At 41.9% G+C, this 14,791-nt stretch overlaps 1 protein-coding gene across 1 annotated transcript; it reads left to right on the top strand.

Moving 5' to 3' along the window:
• Positions 1-1,942: 1,942 nt before the first annotated feature.
• Positions 1,943-2,968, top strand: LOC115088662 (trace amine-associated receptor 4-like). The gene has a single exon (XM_029596922.1). The coding sequence runs from the start codon at positions 1,943-1,945 to the stop codon at positions 2,966-2,968; it is 1,026 nt and encodes a 341-aa protein (XP_029452782.1).
• Positions 2,969-14,791: the final 11,823 nt, after the last annotated feature.

The following is a 14,791-nucleotide window of genomic DNA, read 5'->3' as shown; positions in this document are numbered from 1 at the left end:
CTTAAAGCCAACAGAAGGATAATTCCCTACTGACAACAGTTTGTTTCATGTGAAGCTTATTACCTTCTTTTGATGTCTGCATGGGAGCACCTTTGGCTGGAAGCGAATGCAGTACTATTTTCTAGACTACATAGATACCAAGTGGACATTACTGGATAAGAGAAGACACTAGACTTTATTATAATTAACTTTCCATGAAATAATTTATAACTAATGAAAGGTATATCTTTGCATCAGAGCTTGGGCAATCAAGTTGGAGCAAATGAAGGGCAAGGGTTTTTCGCTTCATAAGTTGCACCTGACCATAAGACGCACCTAGGATTCAGAGGAGGAAAATAAAAAAAAAAATGTTGTGCTAAACTGGCTCTGTCCCCGGGCATCTGTGCGTATTATAGAGCAAATTAGGGGAGTGCATAACATTATTTTTTCTCCCCATTTTGTTTTCGGGTCTGGGGAGGGCCATTTCGGTATATTCCCCAGATCAGAAAACCTTTATCTTTCTCTTTCTATGGAAACCCCCCCCAAAAAAAACCCCATCCCAACCCTTTAAATTAATTAACAACCCCCCACCCTCCTGACCCCCCAAGATCTGCAAAATTAATTAAATACAACCCCCCACCCTCCTGACCCCACCAAGACCTGCCAAAAGTCCCTGGTGGTCCAGCGGGGGTCCGGGAGCGATCTCCTGGACTTGGGCCATCGGCTGCCAGTAATCAAAATGGCGCTGATGGCCCTTTGCCCTTACTATGTCACTGGGGCCGACCAATGGCGCCGGACGTCCATTGCTTCTACCATGTGACAGGGGCCGACCAATGGCACCGGTAGCCCCTGTGACATCGTAAGGGCAAAGGGCCATCAGTGCCATTTTGATTCATAGCAGGCCCAACAGCCCGACGTCCCAGAGGGAGGGATCACTCGCAGGACCCCGCTGGACCACCAGGGCTTTTAGTATGTCTTGGGGAGGGATTAGGATGGTGGGGGAGGGGGGGTTGTAATACAGTAAACTTTAAGGGTTGGGGTGATTTTTTTTCCAAATTGGATTTTTTTTTATTCGTTTTTCCGGTTTTGGGTTCGGGTTCCAGCTTCGTTTTTGCCGAAAAATGATCCGTGGGAAAACTCAAACTGAAACCCGACCCGACACAGAAAATGAAGCTCATCTCTAATGATAACAGGAGATGATTATTGCAGTTTTTGAATTGTGATACTGTGTTTTTTTTATGCTGTTTGATGTGATAATGTATTAATGTTATTTGTTTTACCTCGATTCCAGCATTCATAAAGGTGTGTCACAAGTCTAAGAAAATAAACAAATAGATAGATAGTGACCTGATTACTGTTTATATTGGAAAGATCAGTATGCAAGTCAGTAGGGAATTATGGTAAAAGACAAAAGGGCAAAACTTGGAACCAATAAAAAGAAAGATAAATTTAATTTTCCAATATAAATATTTGTATTCTTATTTTTACAGTATATGAACTCTAGCAGGGTTGTGTAGCAAATGTCATTTGGTATGTTTAGGTCAAAATAGGATATTTTCTTAAATATAAAGGGTATCAATGTAGGGTAACAGATTAAGTAACTGAGTAGGAATGGCTATGTGCAATCAGAAAAAAGTCTAAATCTGATGGGTATGAATCTTTTTTTCAGATTGACATAATGGTCCTTCTCCAATCCTCTGATGAAACTTACATTCCAGGAAAGACCAAACAACACATACCAGAAAAGAATAAGACAATCTGTTTGGCTGATTTAGTCGTTTCAGTCATTTATTTTCCCTCTAGGTGGGAGTTATTTTATAATAAAAGGGCTTTGATAAGATCTCAGAAACGGTAACAAACAGTATCACTAATGTTTCTTAATTTACCTTCCCAGGAATATTTACATCTTTCTGATAAACACATTACGTTGGAAAACATTTGAGAGAGCTGATATCACTTAATAATGAATTCCCCCAGTACCTTGAGTCCACAGAACACAAAATATTGCTTTGACTTTGTGAATGGATCCTGTCCTAGGACCATCAGATCTCTGGTCAGTTTTTCAGCAATGTATATGACTATGATGGGAGCTATAATACTCACAATGGGTGGAAATTTGGTCGTGGTTATTTCAATTGCCCATTTCAAGCAACTTCACTCCCCAACTAACTTCTTAATTCTCTCATTGGCTGCTGCTGATTTTCTTGTTGGTCTCCTGGTGATGCCCTACAGTATGGTGAGATCCATTGATTCCTGTTGGTATTTTGGAGAGTGGTTCTGCAAACTCCACACTTGCTGTGACATCATGCTTTGTACAACTTCAATTTTTCATCTGTGCTTTATATCTGTTGACCGTTATTATGCTGTGTGTCAACCACTGCATTACATCACCAAAATAACCAACCCAGTGATTGCTGTTTTTGTGTTAATTAGTTGGTCAGTTCCCTGTTTCCTTGCTGTTGGTAAAGTTTTATCTGATGGGATACAAGATTATGTGACTTCAATATCCTGCATTGGTGCTTGTTCACTCACACTAAATAAACTATGGGGCGTTTTGGCTTCATTAATAGCCTTCTTCATCCCGGGCACTGTGATGGTAGGTGTTTATGAGCACATATTTATGGTGGCAAAGGATCAGGCTAGAAAAATCCATAAAGTCTCAGCTGTATCACAGTCTGTGTCTGACACAAAAAAGATGTCACTAAAAAAAGAAAGTAAAGCTGCGAAGACATTGAGTGTAGTAATGGGGGTATTTATATTGTGCTGGTTACCTTTCTTTATTGCTACTATGGCAGATCCTTTTATAAATTTCTCTACCCCTGAAGACCTTTTCAATGCTTTCTTGTGGTTGGGATACTTCAATTCTGCTTTCAACCCTATCATATATGGTTTGTTTTATCCTTCGTTCCATAAAGCATTTAAATCCATCTTAACAGGAAAAATATTTTCATCAGATTCTTCCATTATGAACCTTTATTCAAATAGGTAACAATTGTGTTCTTTGTTTCAATAATTGTACTTGGAAGCAACATTTAATACTAGAGAACCTTACAGAAATAAAACTCCCTTAAAAATTAATAAACTGGGAGTCCGAGGTGGAGAGACTGAGAGTGGGACTCCAAATCGGGGGGTGCCCGTTGAGACTGACCTTGCCGAGGGAGGTGAGAGACCCCGGAACATCGATTTCGCTAGCTGGGAGCTTGGCAGGGGGAGGTGCCCCAGTGACATCATTGCTGCGCGTCTCCAGATAAATTTGGACGGCAGACGCGGGAATTTGGAGTCCGAGGTGGAGAGACTGAGAGTGGGACTCCAAATCGGGGGGTGCCCGTTGAGACTGACCTTGCCGAGGGAGGTGAGAGACCCCGGAACATCGATTTCGCTAGCTGGGAGCTCGGCAGGGGGAGGTGCCCCAGTGACATCATTGCTGCGCGTCTCCAGATAAATTTGGATGGTAATCGGCGCTCGGCCGCCGTCGGCACGCGGCCGGCGAAGGCTAGAAGGCTCCTAGACTCTTCGAGATATTCCCCTATTTTTGACTCTCTTTCACTCTCTCCTTCTTAAATACTTATACTTTGGTTAACTAGGGTAAGTGTAAACCGTCATAGCTTGTTTAGGCACTGAGTTGCTATGCCACATACCAAATGCAAAGGCAGGGTAAGGCAGGAAGCCTCAACTCCTGTATACCCATCCTTGGTTCAAACAACAATGACTGATTTCTTCTCAGCAGAAAGAGAACCCCTGGAGAGTCCCATTGGAGGTGGGGAAGGAGAGCAATCTATCCCCCTCCCGGGAGAAGTCAGTCTAAGTCCCAGGGTCCCAACGACACCTATTCCCCCCAGTGGCACTGCAATCAATCCGGATCTAGGTTTCACTTCCTTACGGAATGCGTTAGGACAGGAAACCCTGATTGAGGAAGTATCAGGATTGAATATTGCAGAGCAAAGAAGGGAGGGAGAATTCGAACTCCCCCCGTCTAGGGTGGGAACTAATGGAGAAGGAGTCTCCATTAGGAGGAGTGACTCAGACTCATCCTCAGGGGATAGCAGTAGACAAGACCTTAATGGGCAGCAAATGACATCTTCGAGTCCACAAATATTGTTAGGACAGGTTACTAATGTGACTATGGATACGATTTGGCAAGCCATTTTGACCTTGCAAAAGAATATCCAAAGTTTAAATGGTAATATTAGGGACATGCAAATGTCCTTAATAAATTTGAATCCAAATGTTACTGGTCAGACAGAATCAATAAAAAAGGTAGAAGAAGAAATTAAACAAATTAAAACAACTCAATTTTCTATAATTCAGGGAGAAACGATTCTACAAAAAAAAGTTGAAAACATAGAGAATTCAATTAGATATAATAACTTGAGAATAGTTAACTTTCCAAAGTGTAAAATGATGTCTGTGAAAGAACAATTGAAGAATTATTTCTCAGAAGTACTTTTATTGCCATTGGATCAGTTTCCAATAATAATGAATGCATATTTCGTTAGTTGGAATAGTAATGTGGTACCAGAACAAGGAGGAATTGATACCTCCTTAAATGTGACTGATTTAATAGAATCATCCCTTAGTACCCAGGTGGAAAAAAGGGGTATGTTATTGGTCAAATTTACTGATGTTATGCAAAGGGAAAAAATTTTAAAATTGTACTTGGCCAAACGAAACTCCTTCTATCTGGGACAGCGGGTATGGATCTACCCTAATCTTTCTAAAGAAACACAGATAAGGAGGAAAAGGTTTTTCTTAATTATAAGTCAGGCCAGAACTTTTGGTTTTCAAGCATTAATGAGATTTCGATGTAAATGTATACCATATGCAGAAGGAGTAAGATATGTGTACTTTGAACCTGCTCACTTAGAGAGGTTCTTGGAAGCTCGCCGTAATCCTGAGGTAGTAGCTGATATCACTCAATAAGTTGGGAAAGAATATTATTTCTGCTAAACCCTAGATCCTAATTATTATACAATATTATTGTTATATTATTTGCTCAAGTATAGGACCCCCCCAAGTTCTTGTATGGTTAAATGAGAGGTAAATGTGAATATTTTTTGTTATGGAAGAAATGTATGATCTAAATTATTTGATTTTTTTCCTCTCTATGTAGTTATATTTAAAATGGAATGTATAATTCTTTGAAAAAGAGAAATAAATAAAAAAAAAAAAATTAATAAACTTTACTTTTGCATTCTTATCTATTATAATTTATGCTTGAAATGCACTGTATTCCATATCATTGAATAAACCTTTGAAGAAATGCATTTGAAGTTTATTTGAAGGAAAAATAATAGGAATGGTGATTTGCCAACAGTTGAAGATATGTTATAGTAACCTCAATATTTGGAAAGTCAAAATGGTTCATAGTGATGGTGACTTATACTATTACATAGGGAGATAATATTATGACTACGACTAACAGTAAAGTCTGCATGTACAATGTACACGCAGCCTTTGCCAAAGACTTTCACTGTGAACTTATGCGCATAAATCTGCTTTGAAAATCCTTCCTTAATTGGCCAGAGATTTGAAGAATTCTCCACACACAAAGTTACACCTGCTCCAAGCAGGGCATGACTTATGCATGGTATCTTACAGGCATACTTTGGAAAATACAAAAGCATGTGTGTGTAAATTGTATCCTCACCCTCCCTCACGGCCTACTGCCAGTTCTCATAAAAGAACGCATGTAACTGGGTTACAGGCATACACTGGCCCTTGGCATATTTTTAAAGAGCAATTTATGTAAATACAATTGAGTTTTATGCATAGAAATGGTTCTGAAAATTTGGCCTGCAGTGGGGCTCTATTCGTTTTGGGCCGGATTTTAAGAATTATGCGCGGGCGTAGATTTCTGCACGCAACCCTGCACGCACAAATCTGTGCCCGATTTTATAACATGCGTGCGCAGCCACGCGCATGTTATAAAATCCAGGGTCAGCGCGTGCAAGGGGGTGCACAATTGTGCAACTTGCGCGTGCCAAGCTGCGCAGCTTTCTTCCGTTCCCTCCGAGGCTGCTCCGAAATCGGAGGGGCCTCGGAGGGAACTTTCCTTCTGCCCCCCTCCACCTTCCCCTCCCTTCCCCTACCTAACCCCCCTCCCAGCCCTACATAAACCCCACCACATACCTTTAACTTTTAAGTTGTGCCGCTGTGCCTGGAGACTCCGGCCCCGCCCATTCCCCGCCCCCTTTTTCAAGCCCCGAGACATACGCTCGTCCCGGGGCTTGTGCGGATCGCTGAGCCTATTCAAAATAGGCTTGGTGCGTGCAGGAGCGGGTTTTCGGGGTTACGCGCGTATAGTACGCACGTAACCCTTTGAAAATCCGCCCCTATGGTCTTTCCTGCAAATTCTACAGCCATATAATTAAGCTTCCAGTTGTAGAAAAAATATGTGGGCCAAACTAGATCATGTGTGTTTCGTTTCCACAGTGATTTCCCCCTTTGTATAATCTGTGTAAATTTTAGGGATGTGCTCTCACTTAAAAACCACGTAGAACTGCTAATTTATTTTTCATTCCATTTCAGATCCAAAGTGACAGAAAAAGTCACATTTTTATTTTGTTTCCAGTTTTATCACGCGTTAAACAGTGTGCTGAAAGCTGGAAATGAAATGAAAGAAGTAGACAAATAAATTAAAAACAAAATTAAATAAAAGCTTTCCATGCCTATTCCCTAGTACATGTTTGACTTTTACGGCATGGGGTCTTTTTTGCAGGTTGTGCTTGAGTCTTCAGAGTACTTCCCTCCTACCGACCCCCTTTAGATGTCTCTTCAGCAGTACAGAAGGAGGAGACGCGTGGGATCTCCTAATATGGAATCGAGCATTGTGTACCCTTAGCCAGAATTCTTTTTTTATTTCTATAAGCATCATTTGACACTTGTACACATTAAATTTCACCTGCTTTATTTCGATGACCTGTCACCCAGTCTTGCAGGGTCTTTGCAGCTCATATTCTGCTTGTGTTTTATCAACTCTGAACAATGCAGTATCATCTGCAAGCTTGATCACCTCACTCATTGCTCCCTGTAATGGGTTCAGGAATGAGGTATTTGGCTTGCAGTCTAGATCACACAAACACAACTAAAAACAATAATAATGCCTTACTACAGCTTATGTGAAAGTATAAAAAGCTATATTTTCTGTATAATAAATATATACACAAACCAATTGCTTTTGAGAACGTTTGGGAACCAAAAAGAAACAAACATTTTAATACAGTACCGGAGACTCTGGGTCTTTTCTCTCAGTTCTGCAGACTCGCCCCATCCCACCTTGAGTCGGTATATTATGTCCTTGGCTGGCACATGCTCAGAACAATTTCCTTTGTTCTAACCCCTGACGTTTTGCCAAAATAATTGATAAGGAAAAACTACCGTTGTGGTTGAGGACCTAGCTAGGTTGGGGAACCCCCACGGGAACAGTAAAGTGCTAGAGGGAATGTCATAACTAAGCTAGGAAACCTTCAGCCTCTTCCAGCTTCCTTTCCCTCAGGTTGAGCCCTTGGTGGCCAGCAGGACTTAGACAGGGATGGAACAGCTCCCCTATAACGAAAGGCTAAAGAGGTTAGGACTTTTCAGCTTGGAGAACAGACGGCTGAGGGGGGATATGATAGAGGTGTTTAAAATCATGAGAGATCTAGAACGGGTAGATGTGAATCGGTTATTTACTCTTTCGGATAGTAGAAAGACTAGGGGACACTCCATGAAGTTAGCATGGGGCACATTTAAAACTAATCAGAGAAAGTTCTTCTTCACTCAACGCACAATTAAACTCTGGGATTTGTTGCCAGGGGATGTGGTCAGAGCAGTTACTTGTTTAAAGTTATCGGACTACATGTAGCCCGATAAGTTAAAAACATAATTGGATATGTTTGAGTTTAGCTGGATAGGTTTCTAAGTTATCCAGCATAGTGTGGTCAGATAATTAGCTACATACCCAGACGTATCCGGTTAAGTAGCACTGACAAAGAACAAAAAGAAAATCAAAATGAAGGGTCCTGTGGCCACTTTCTTTCTAAATCTTTCTAAATTTTCCCACCTAAAAATGTACTATCTGGCCCTATCAGGCCTTGCACCCTTCACCCCTTCACCCCTAAAATAAAGATATTGAGGCTGATTTTAAAAAAGTACGTGCGCGCGTACTTTTGTTTGTGCAACCGGCGTGAACAAAAGTACGCTGGATTTTAATAGATACACGCGTAGCTGCGCGTAGCTGTTAAAATCCGGGGTCAGTGCACGCAAGGCTGCGCAAAATCGGCAGCCTGCGCGCGCCGAGCCACGCAGCCTGGCTCCGTTCCCTCCTAGGCCGCTCCGAAATCGGAGCGGCCTCAGAGGGAACTTCTTTTTTTGTCCCCCCCGACCTTTCCCTCCCTTTCCCTCCCTTCCCCTACCTAACCCACCCCCCCAGCCCTATCTAAACCCCCCCCCACCTTTATTCCGCGAGTTACGCCTGCCCGAGGCAGGCGTAACTCATGCACGCGATCAGGTGGCCGTGGGCGTAGTTCCGGTCCGGGGGGCTGGTCCGGAGGCCGCGGCCATGCCCCCCGGAATGCCCCCGGGCCGGAACCACGCCCACGGCCACGCCCCTGGACCCGCCCCGAATGCCACGTCACCTCCGACATGCCCCCAAGCAAGCCCCGGGAGTTACGCGCGTCCCAGGGCTTTGGGTGTGCCGGTGGCCTATACAAAATAGGCCCGCAGGCGCACGGGCGTGCGAGTGCCCTGCGTGCATAAATCCGGTAGGATTTAAGCGCGCAGGGCATTTAAAATCTACCTCAAAGTGTTGCTGGTCTGTGGTCGGGCCTGTTCCTCTCTCCCCTTTCTGGTAGTTGTATTAATTTTTTATGGCTGTCCTGTGATCTTCCCACCCACCCATCTAAACACTCTCATATTAGGGTAAACACCCCCACTCTCCCGGACCCCCCCCCCCCCCCCACCACCACCGATACTAAAAAAATAACCCAGCCAGGAGCAGGATAGGAGCTTACTCGATACTGGTGCTACAGTGCTGCATATATCTGGAGCAGTGCTGGAAGCAGAAGCTACCCACAGTTTAGTCTTCCAGTGCTTGAAATATTAACTACCCACAGCTTATGCTTCTAGCACTGGAAGCAGGCCTAAAGTTATCCCACTAAGCTAGCTGGATATACCTGATATTCGGCTATTTTAGCTGGATAACTCAACCCTTCTCTGGAATGCTCCCAGAATGCTCCTTTTTTATCCAGTTAAATTATAAATGGATAACTAAGTATTTGGCTATTATTTAGCCGGATAAGTTTCTGAATCTGCCGAATTTGCCTTTTAGACAGATAACTTTTGATTTACCCATCTAATTCTTTTTGAATATGGACCTCAATATGTTTTCCTTCTTGAACTTGAACCTGCACAAGATTTACTCTCTGATAGATCCAACAACTGTGCCCTGGTCCTGTATACTCTCTGTATGAAGTAACTCCTCCTTCTCCTCGTCCTCCTCTCTTCTCTCTTCCTCTTCAACCATTGTGATATGAGTATCCATAAGTTGATTATACTTATTCTGAACATTAATTCTTCAGCCACTTACTCACCCCCCAGTATACCCCAGTCTGCCCCAGTCACCATACACACAATCCCTCTCAGAAATGCAGAGGCATTCACTAAAAGATTCCACCAAAGAATAGAAGAAAACCTTGTATGAAACAGAAGGTCAAAGCCAACAAACACATTTTACAGGCTAACACAATTCTGGGTAAGGACAACAGTTTTCCAATTAGCCCTCTCGCTCCCTCTCCATCTTTTTCTAGCCAGCTGCCATTTCCACTCACTGGGAGAAGCCAGAATGCCAAACACCAGGTCGAAATAGAGAATGCTAGTTTGAGATGTTTACGTTAAATAGCTGGTGTAAAGGTGTGAACACATTCTTATTTGTGCATATGTTATTTATAAAATAATCAACTACAAGCAAATTTGTGAAGCAAACATGCCTGCTTTTTGCATACTTTTGCTTGTGAACATAGGAGTACATATGTATAATCACCTGTTTAAAAAAACTTGATATATGTACAAACATTTTGCATATGTGCTTGCATGTCGCTTTTATGCATGAAAGCCCTTTCAAAATTTACTCAATAAAATTCAATTTTATTGTGCAAAATGGCATTCATTTGCATAAACTATTAAAATGAATGCAACAAACAAAAAAAAAATCAACAACCACACAAAGACGAGCCAAAACAAAAAAAACAAACTGAACTGCAAAATGTTGTATGTGTACATCCCTAGTACGTATCTGAATCTAAAGGAATATGGGCACCCAAAAGAGGCTACAAATAATAGCCACACAATGAGACTAGGTCTGAAATGGCATCAGGAAAAAGGGTCATTCAGTGATCTATGAAAAAAACAAGCATGGTAATTTTTATGGCTTTTTATATGGTACTATAGAACAGCCGACTAAGGGCCTGATTCATCAAGGTATTTTCCCATAGACACAGACAGAATGGGAGAAAAGCCTTATAGCTAAATTTTAAATCTCCTGCGCGCGGGGAAAACGGGGGGTTATGCATGTGGCCGAGCCTTGCGAGCGCTAGAAGAAACCCAGCCGCACGTGTAACCCCTGTTACGTGCACAAGAGCCAGGTCTCTATTGAGGGGTGGTCCCGGGGGCGGGGAGGGGTGGTCCCGGGGTGGTCCAGGGGGTGGGGAGGGGCGGAGCTGGAGGCCGTCGTACAGCGGCCATTTGCCGCTGTGCCAAGGGATCGCTCGCCGGCAGGCTACCAGCGCGCGCACAACTTAAGCCAGCTCGGGCGCTGAGGTAAGTTCGGAAATAAAGAAAATAAAAAAAGATAGGGTCTTTAAAGGGGTCAGGGAAAAGGGAGGGAGGGTAAGTAGGGGGGGTAGGAAAGTTCCCTCCCTGTCCGCTTCTTAATTGGAGCGGACTGGGAAGGAACTGGGGGAGGCCCGATCTCGTTGCCACACGTAAAGCGGGCAAATCTCCCCTCCCACATGTGTCAGCCCGGATTTTATAATATGCGCGCATCGGTGCACGCGTGTTATAAAATCACGTGTCTATGTGTGCACGTGCGCGTATTTTTTAAAAAAATCTACCCTTTAGTGAATCAGGCATTAAATCCCCTATGATGCTGCTGAATGCTGGGTTGAAATGCCAGTTTATAAACCTGTTCATTTATAGTGCAAATATAAGTACGGAATCCTCTAAAGAAGGGTGAAGTGAGGAGGATGTTTCTGGAATTCATGAGGGGTAAAGATAATGGTCCTCTAGGACATGTTCTATCAAATAAATATACTGAACACCAAATCAGCCTGGGACCAACTGTACTAAGCAGCACACCAGCAACACAGGACCAAAAAGGATATTTTCCAGCGCGGCTCTCTGAAAAATCTTACATGCAACCCTGAAGTAACGGAGATACAGACTGAGCCTTCCCGTTTCCCGTTTTTCATATTTACATTTCTTTGAGTGCAGCTGATGCTATTATATCTTCAGCAAAAAAAAAAAAAATAAAAAAGCTGGGTTAAAAATAAGATGCAAAATGACTGAATTTGCAGACTATCTAAAGAAAATGATATCACAATAGTAAAAGAAAAAAAAAAAAAAAGCAGCTGAAACAGAAGATAATCTTCTTAATGGAAATCCCCCCCAGCATTCAAAATACAGTTACTTTTGTTGAAGAAGATTAAAATATGCAGAGTGATCAGGTAATATTAACTTCTAACTATACATGGCAATACGCTACTTTTTATAGTTTATATAAGAACCAGTTCTGTCTCTCATTCTTTCAAGAAAAACAGCTCAGAACCGCTGTCCAAGGCACACAGCAAGATGTGCCAACATGCCTAGAATTAAAGATACCCTGTGCCAGAGGGAAACTTACCATGTATAGAAGACGCCTGTGTATATTAAGGTTGGATAGAGTGTTTCAGTTGTTTTACTGACTGCAATGATGTCCAAGAAAGTTAGAGAGATGCCATTTCACATATTCTTTGTGCTTTTTCTAAAGGTGTCCCTTAGAGCATGCTTGGCAAGTTCTGTTGAAATTCAGTTCAGTCCCTGTCATTAAGCTGATGCTTGAAACATGCCCTTTGCCGGAAAAAAAAACTGTGTTTGGGTATTTAATTTGGCGGTGATTCATTCAGTTAGGTTTTTTGAAGAAACGGTTGTTTTAAATAATATTTTAAAAATTATATATAATTTTTTGTCTTGTTAAAATATTAGGCAGGGGGGTGAGTGTGGTGGCATTTATGATTTAAAAACTGGCACCCTAAAACCTGGTGGGTTTAGAAGTTGACATATGAAATATCCACCTCTCACCTTCATGTATTTATTTTTATTTTTGAATCAGTTAGTAGGTGCTTGTTTTTTAGCAAGTTTTTTGATGTGATTAATTGGATTGTGTAAAAAAAAAACATTCTTGGCATTAAATATTGTACTATCCAAAAAAGTCATTTTTAAAAAAAAATCTACTGCACTACTACCTTAAAGTATATATAATGATCACTATAAAGTAATAAAAAAAATACATTAAAATAATTGCACCATTGAGAAACGCCATAGCATATAACAAAAGAAAATTCCACAGTAATGACTAAGCTTCATGCACTGCTGCCAGCTACTTTCTATGATTTATCTTTAAAATGTGACCGTCCTACTCCCTCCTTTTGTCCATTTCACTCTCTGATTTCTCTCCCTAGAGAAACCTGCTAGCCTAACAAACTGCCTTTCTTTTTTCTTTTTTTTTTAATTTTCTGTTTATTGGATTTTACACAAATACACAAATACACCATTGTGATTGAAAAAGTGGTTACACAGTGCTCAAACTTATAAAGAAAATTATTCCAATCTGTATAACATTTACTGCTAGCCATCAAAACAATTAAGAAATATGGGGGTGTGAGCAGAAACTCAAGGAGCAAAATCTAGGTAAAATAAAAAAAGAAATATTAAAGGTGGTCGATCCCAAGCCGGTACATTTCTATTTTGCACCACCTGTTACTGGCTATGTCACAGATATTTGGTGAGAATCAATAAAGAAACGAAGTTGTGATGGTTCAAAAAAAACATATACAGAGTCCATATACTTGACTACGCATTTGCAAGGGTAACGAAGCGTAAACTTAGAGCAAATAGCCATCACTTCTTCTCTCATTTGTATAAATCTTTTCCTCCTTTCCTGAGTTGACCTCGTGATGTCAGGAAAAAGCCAAACCTTTTGGCCATAGAATTCTGTAGTTCTATTACAAAAGAATAGCCTCAATACATTGTTCTTCTCAGAAAGAAAAGCAAACGATACAAATAAAGTTCCTCTCTCAGAGACCATATCCTCATGTGAAAGTTCTAGAATATCTGTAATATTCAATTGGGCCTGCTGTTCTTGATTCTGCTGTTCGTCCCTTTTTGATGGTAGTTGCCTCAGTGGGAACTTTCAAAATTACATTTAAGTATTTTTTAAACAATTCCATCGGTGTTATGTGAGTAATCATTGGAAAGTTTAAAACTCTAATATTTGTGCTTCTAATCGTATTCTCCATGTTTTCTATTTTTTTGTCAATCACTGTCTCCCTTTGTATAGAATGATATTGAAAACTTTCCAGTTTTTTAACTTTCTCTTCAATTTCCTGTGTTTTCTGCTCTTGCTTCTCAACTCTCCTTTCATTTTCTTTGCTGCATCTATTTGATTCCACACTCATCTTTGAAAGGTTAATCACAGCATTTTCAATAGCAGCTAAAGCATCCCAAATGGAATCCATAGTTACCACCCTGGGCCTTACTAGGAAGGAGGTTAATTGGTGAAACTCACCAGCACTAGCGGCTCCAGCAACAGTGTCCCTTTCCTCAGCTGGCATCAAGCTGGACAACGATGGACCCAGCGATGTTAACTCCTCCCGGTCCCTCTCTCCCTGGGCACAAGGCTCTGCAAGGTTCCCCCGCGGGGTTGCCAGCGTTCTCTCAAGGCTATCCACGTGTTGAGGTGGGGACGGAGTCTCGGGCGCACCGGGACTTAGCGAGATCTCATCGGCCTGAGGCCGAGACGTTCGCTTCACATCTCTGCCCTCCGCGGCCATCAGTCCCGTCTCTCTTGACTGGGGTGTCGAAGCAAAGAAGGCAGGTATTGTTGATTGATTTGAGTCTCCTGACCCAGGTATCGGCAGGCTTTCTTGAAGCCGTGCCTTTTGCTTAGTATGGGGCATTTTACCTCGATTCACCGAGCAGGAAAAAGCTTTTAAAGGAAAAAGAGTCAGAGCTGTCTTGCCTTGCCTCCTAATCGACCGCCATCTTGAACCAGTTGAGGGTACTTCCTGTGAGGCCGATGTTAGCAAGTCTTGATAGTAGGCTTTTGTGGTCAACTGTGTCAAAAGCCACAGATAGGTCGAGAAGTATTAGAAGATGGTTTATTTTGTTGTCGAGTCCTCTTAGGATTTCATTCGAGAGGTTGGCGAGTAGTATTTCTGTACTGCAGTTTTTTCTGAATCCATGTTGTGCATCGTGTAGAATTTTGTTGTTTTCAAGGTGTTCGTTTAGTTGAGACAGAGCTGCCTTCTCGGTCAACTTAGCAAGTAGAGGAAGGTTTGAGATCGGATGGTAGTTATTCAGGTCTTTGGGGTCTAGGTTCTTCTTTTTTAGAATTGGACTAATGGTTGCAGTTTTTAGTACGGTTGGCAACTCACCTTCTTCGAGTGATTTGTTGACGTTGGCGGCTATGGTTGGGGCGATGATATGAGCCATATCTTTTAGGTTACATGTAGGGATGGTGTCCAGGTCATGATGAGCAGGGTTGATTTTTTTTAGCATTTTTTTCGGCTTCGGTGACAGA

This window comes from Rhinatrema bivittatum, chromosome 3 (genome assembly GCF_901001135.1).
Source record: "Rhinatrema bivittatum chromosome 3, aRhiBiv1.1, whole genome shotgun sequence".
NCBI classification, from domain to species: domain Eukaryota; kingdom Metazoa; phylum Chordata; class Amphibia; order Gymnophiona; family Rhinatrematidae; genus Rhinatrema; species Rhinatrema bivittatum.
The sequence above is the reverse complement of the archived record's forward strand: the minus strand, read 5'-3'. Positions and strand labels throughout refer to the sequence as shown.